The sequence below is a fragment of the Quercus lobata genome, unplaced genomic scaffold (genome assembly GCF_001633185.2).
Source record: "Quercus lobata isolate SW786 unplaced genomic scaffold, ValleyOak3.0 Primary Assembly Scq3eQI_263, whole genome shotgun sequence".
In the NCBI taxonomy this organism is placed as follows: Eukaryota; Viridiplantae; Streptophyta; class Magnoliopsida; order Fagales; family Fagaceae; genus Quercus; species Quercus lobata.
This window is the reverse complement of record NW_022154769.1, coordinates 57,457-62,326: the sequence shown is the minus strand read 5'-3', so window position 1 is coordinate 62,326 and position 4,870 is coordinate 57,457. Positions and strand designations below refer to the sequence as shown.

The 4,870-nt window shown below is 36.0% G+C and overlaps 1 protein-coding gene across 1 annotated transcript; it reads left to right on the top strand.

Annotated features, from left to right (window-relative positions):
- Positions 1-652: 652 nt before the first annotated feature.
- Positions 653-4,604, top strand: LOC115973303 (probable sodium/metabolite cotransporter BASS3, chloroplastic). Its single transcript, XM_031093556.1, has 5 exons — positions 653-1,234; positions 2,255-2,350; positions 2,532-2,838; positions 2,936-3,183; positions 4,054-4,604. The coding sequence occupies exons 1-5, from the start codon at positions 825-827 to the stop codon at positions 4,289-4,291; spliced, it is 1,299 nt and encodes a 432-aa protein (XP_030949416.1). The 5' UTR covers positions 653-824; the 3' UTR covers positions 4,292-4,604.
- Positions 4,605-4,870: the final 266 nt, after the last annotated feature.

The window sequence follows — 4,870 nt, the reverse complement described above, 5'->3', positions numbered from 1 at the left end:
ACCTAAAATTTGTTATAAAAGTGCTGTAAAAATGTTATGAATATAACATTTCTTTACTAAAAAGATTAAGCCTAATTTATTTTGTGTCAAATTATTTTATCTAGGAAAAATTGTTAACTCTAACAATTTTAAACTAATATAATTCAGAATTATTTTGTAACTCAAAAAATATTTATGATATTATGAACAGACAAAATTTATGTATAATAACTTAGGTGTTGTTCCTTAAATTTTTTCTTTTAGGATTCTGCTATGTGACCACTTAGCTAATTAATACACTTCTATCCCACAAGAAAAAAGTCATATGACAGAGTTTTAAGAGTGAAAACTAAGAAACAACAGATAAATACTGTATCTAAGTCTTGTTTGTTATGAAAAATGTGAGCTTTATGCCATTGACTTCTTTTATGATGATAATAAATCTCACAACATTTCAGCAACAATTTTCATTTAACAAAAAAAAAAAAAAAAAAATTAGTATCACAACTTTTTTATTGCAACTGTTATGTGGCCAAATATGGATGGTGAAAGAAAAATGGTAAGTAAATCTGCAAGCCATAAAAAGTTATATTCATAATTTTCATAATTTTACCCGATCAAAATTGTAATAAAGAGTTATAAAAATATGTGTGCTCCTAGAATTAGGGAAAAAGAACATAACAATAATGATTGTGTGTACGTATTAAGCTTACTCTATCATCTCATCCTTCACTCGTTCACCACCTCTCCTTTGTTTTCCTTCCTCAAAAGCTCGCCGGAAACCACCACTCTCCCGGCGACGAATCCCACTACTTCTACCACGACCACCACCACCACCATTATCCATGTCCACTTCTTCAATGTCCTCAATTACCTTCCTCTCTCTCCCCAACCCAAAACTCACCTTTTCTTCATTCAGGCCTCTCTCTTTCTCTTCCTCTTCTTCTTCTTCTTCTTCTTCTTTTTCTTGTTCTTCGTTTTCCAAACACTCCAATGGACAGCGTAGCAACCAAAAGCTCTCCATATTCGCCTGCTCCACTTCGCCGTTTATAGGCAGAGTCGGTTTACAGAGGCGACAAGGGAACGCGTCGATGCTGTCGTTTGGGATTAACCCAAACGATTTAGCGCATACTGGCAAGAACAGCAACACCGATTCTTCTTCTTCTTCTTTGTCTCATATTCTCTCTGCAACGCTTCCTTTTGTGGTTGCTGCCACTGCGATTGCTGCTCTTGCTCAGCCTGCCACTTTTACTTGGTGGGTTACTCGAGTGTTCGACTTTTGCATGTGGTTTTGTGCTTTTTCATCATGTTTCTATTTTTGGGTTTATCATTGTTTGAGCTTTAATTTCTCTGTTTGCAAGTTTTGCATGTGGGTTTCTTTGTTTTTCTCTAATTGGGCTTTCAGTGATTCAGTCTGATTTTGGTTTCATCGCTTTCAAGTGTTTGCATGTGAGTTTGATTGTTTTTTTTCCAATTTGGGCTTATCATTGTTTTGAGTTTTAATTTCTCAGTTTTCAAGTTTTGCATGTGGGTTTCATTGTTTTTCTCTAATTGGGTTTTCAGTGATTCAGTCTGATTATGGTTTAATTGCTTTCAACTGTCTGCATTTGATTTTCTCTGTTTTTCTGTGATTGGGTTTTCTGAGTTTCAGTCTGATTTTGGTTATTTTCAGTACTTTGGTTTCTATTCTTAGTCGTAGGTTGTTGTCTGTGATTTCCAATACGGTTTTTAGACACCGTTTCTGAAGTACTAATAATATAAAATTGTTGATTATATAAAATACTTGGAAATTGTTGTCTTGAAACTTTGCTTTCAGAATTAACTTATGAATAATCGCATGTTCCTTTTCAACCTTTTTCTGATAGCATAACTTTAATTAGTCTATATTTAATAATGTTCTTTTGTTTTATCCTGATTTCTTACTTGTCAAGTTTTTTACTTTTTTTATTAACTTTATCTTGTCTGTTAGAAAAGTGAGGTGCAGAGTGCTTTCCAGAGTTTAAAATTCCTATTATAGTTGTCATCTTGTAGGCTGGAAGTTGCATATCAGGTTTTGGACTACAAGTGTTTGACTAAAGGCTTCTAACTAATAAGGAGTTTAGTTTTACCTAGTTTTTCTACTTCACATGTCTTCTAGTTCCTACTTAGCAGGTGTTATGGCAAAAAACTGTTTTTTTGTTAAGATTTACATTCACAATGTGTCTGCCCAGCTAATCTATGTTTTTTTTTGGAGTTGTGTAAAAACTAAAAGAAAATGAATTCTAAACTTCTCCAGGGTATCTAAGGAGCTATACGCACCTGCTCTTGGTGGGATCATGTTGTCTATTGGAATTAGGCTTTCCATTGATGATTTTGCTCTCGCATTTAAAAGGTAAAATCTTGATATAACATTGTTGAATTTTGATGTCTGAAAAGGTTAAGCTGTCATAAAATGGTGAATTTAATCATTTAACCATTATTCTAATGTATTTCTTCTGAGAATTTTGCTTTTCCATTGCATTTGTGAGATTTTGAATGTGCTCCCAATGTTCTTCAGTTTTCATCTGTTGCAGACCTTTGCCACTGTCTGTTGGGTTCATTGCGCAGTATGTGTTAAAGCCAGCACTCGGAGTATTAATTGCAGGGGCATTCGGCATGTCTCAGATGTTCTATGCAGGCTTTGTCCTCACATCTTGTGTTGCAGGAGCTCAGCTGTCTAGCTACGCTAGTTTTTTAAGCAAAGGGGATGTGGCCTTGAGCATTCTCCTAACCAGCTCAACTACCATTGCATCAGTGCTTGTTACACCCCTACTAACTGGCCTTCTAATTGGATCTGTTGTTCCGGTTGATGCTGTTGCTATGTCAAAGTCAATATTGCAGGTAAGAATAACAGTGCATTAATCAATTGCAAGTGGAATTACAAATGATTTTACCTCATTTGACTTTGCTAATAGATTTCCTTTGCACTTTTTGTTAGGTTGTTCTTGTTCCAGTCACTCTTGGCCTTGTGCTTAATACTTATGCAAAACCGGTTGTGACTGTCCTTGAACCGGTGATGCCATTTGTTGCAATGATTTGCACTTCTTTGTGCATCGGTAGCCCCCTTGCTATAAATCGGAACCAAATTCTGTCTGCGGAGGGTCTCAGATTGGTTTTACCGATATTTATGTTTCATGCTGTGGCCTTTACTGTAGGATATTGGGTCTCCAAAATTCCAGTTTTTAGGTAAATTTGTCCTTCTGCCTGAGAAAATTTAAATGTCTTGCTTAGATGTCTTGTCCTATTAATAATGAAGGATGTATTAAAAACTAATCCACTTGGCATTGCCTTGTTTTGCGAACTTGTGCACCTCTATTTTTATCATTTAATAGCCCTTTGTGAGCAATTAACAATGTGGTATAGAGGGTCCATTGCTTAGAATTAAAAAATCTGGTAAAGCTAATCCTTCTTTCTGTCTCTGTGCTGCCAAATCTGACTGTTCTTTATTAGGCACTTATGATAGGATTTAGTCTAGAGGCTTCATGCTTTATAGTGTGGTTGGCACTAACATTATACATCGTAATTGAATATTTGTTATTCTTTAACCTGTGCCCTTGGGGCACTCATTTATCAGATATCCTCATTGGGTGTGTCTGTCATGCATACCTTTCCTGTCCTCGAAACTCCTCAAAGAATGGAAGTAGTAGGTATGATTCCATGTCAAACTTTGTGATTGCCATTCAATAATCTGTCTCTCCTTAATGCCATTGCAAATTTGCAGCCCTAATTGATTGCCGGTTGGTGGGTCCAATTCCAAAGGTTTGTTACCTTTTGCAACTCTGGCAAACAACCCCCTCTCTTTGAAACTCCCTTGCTCACTTCTCAATTGACATGTAGATAAAAGCCCACCTTCCCCTATTGATAATAGTTGTATCTTGTGAATTCTTGGAGGGGAACACATTTAGACAAGCTTGGCTATTCTTAATGTTCTGCACGCAGGCTTGCATTCTTACACATATGTAGGAATATTTCACCTTTGGAAATTGGCATTTTTTCTTTTTGGTGGAGTTAGAACTTTGAATTGGTTTTCCTCTAATCTAACTTCATGTTTGACAGGCAAGAAGAAGAAGTTAGTAGGACAATTTCATTATGCACAGGAATGCAAAGCTCCACCCTGGCGGGGCTCCTTGCTACCCAGTTCCTCGGGAGCAGTCAGGCAGTTCCACCAGCTTGTTCAGTAGTTGCCATGGCTATTATGGGCCTTTGTCTTGCTTCTTTCTGGGGCAGTGGCTATCGAATTAGAGACCTGCCATCCCTACTAATGCCAGAAAGTGGTTCTACTGTCAAGGCTTAGTTAATGGTGCAAGAGGGGTGGATCATGGAACTAATCTCAAGCATACAAGTATACTGGTGCTCACTTTTTGAAGAATCACAGGTCAGGTAACGAAATGAGAGTCAGTGGCATTTTGTTTGAAACTTGTGTAGCAATATCAAATACAGGATTAGGAGCCATACATATTGATAGCGCATAATTGTAAAGTTAGAAGAGTTTTCTTTTCCACGAACTGCAACTTATAGTTTTTGCTGTATAGCGAGAAAAATATAGTGGATACATGGTTGCATTGCTTCAATGTGCTATAAGGTTTTGCTTTCTCTCTTTGTATGCATGGACATGCGTTTTCAAATTGAGTTCATGTTGTGTCAATGCGTATTAAATTAATAAGTATAATAAAATTCATGTGATAACAAAATTAATAAGTCTTTATTAATGAGTTCAATGAATAATTTGTAACTCTTAACAAGTTTTTATTAACTAAAATTAAGAGAAAATCCTATGACTTGCATTTGAGATCTATTTATTTGGCACTTAAAAGAGCCACAATATGAAATAACTACTTAATAATGCATTAGAAAACCTTACTGATCAATACAA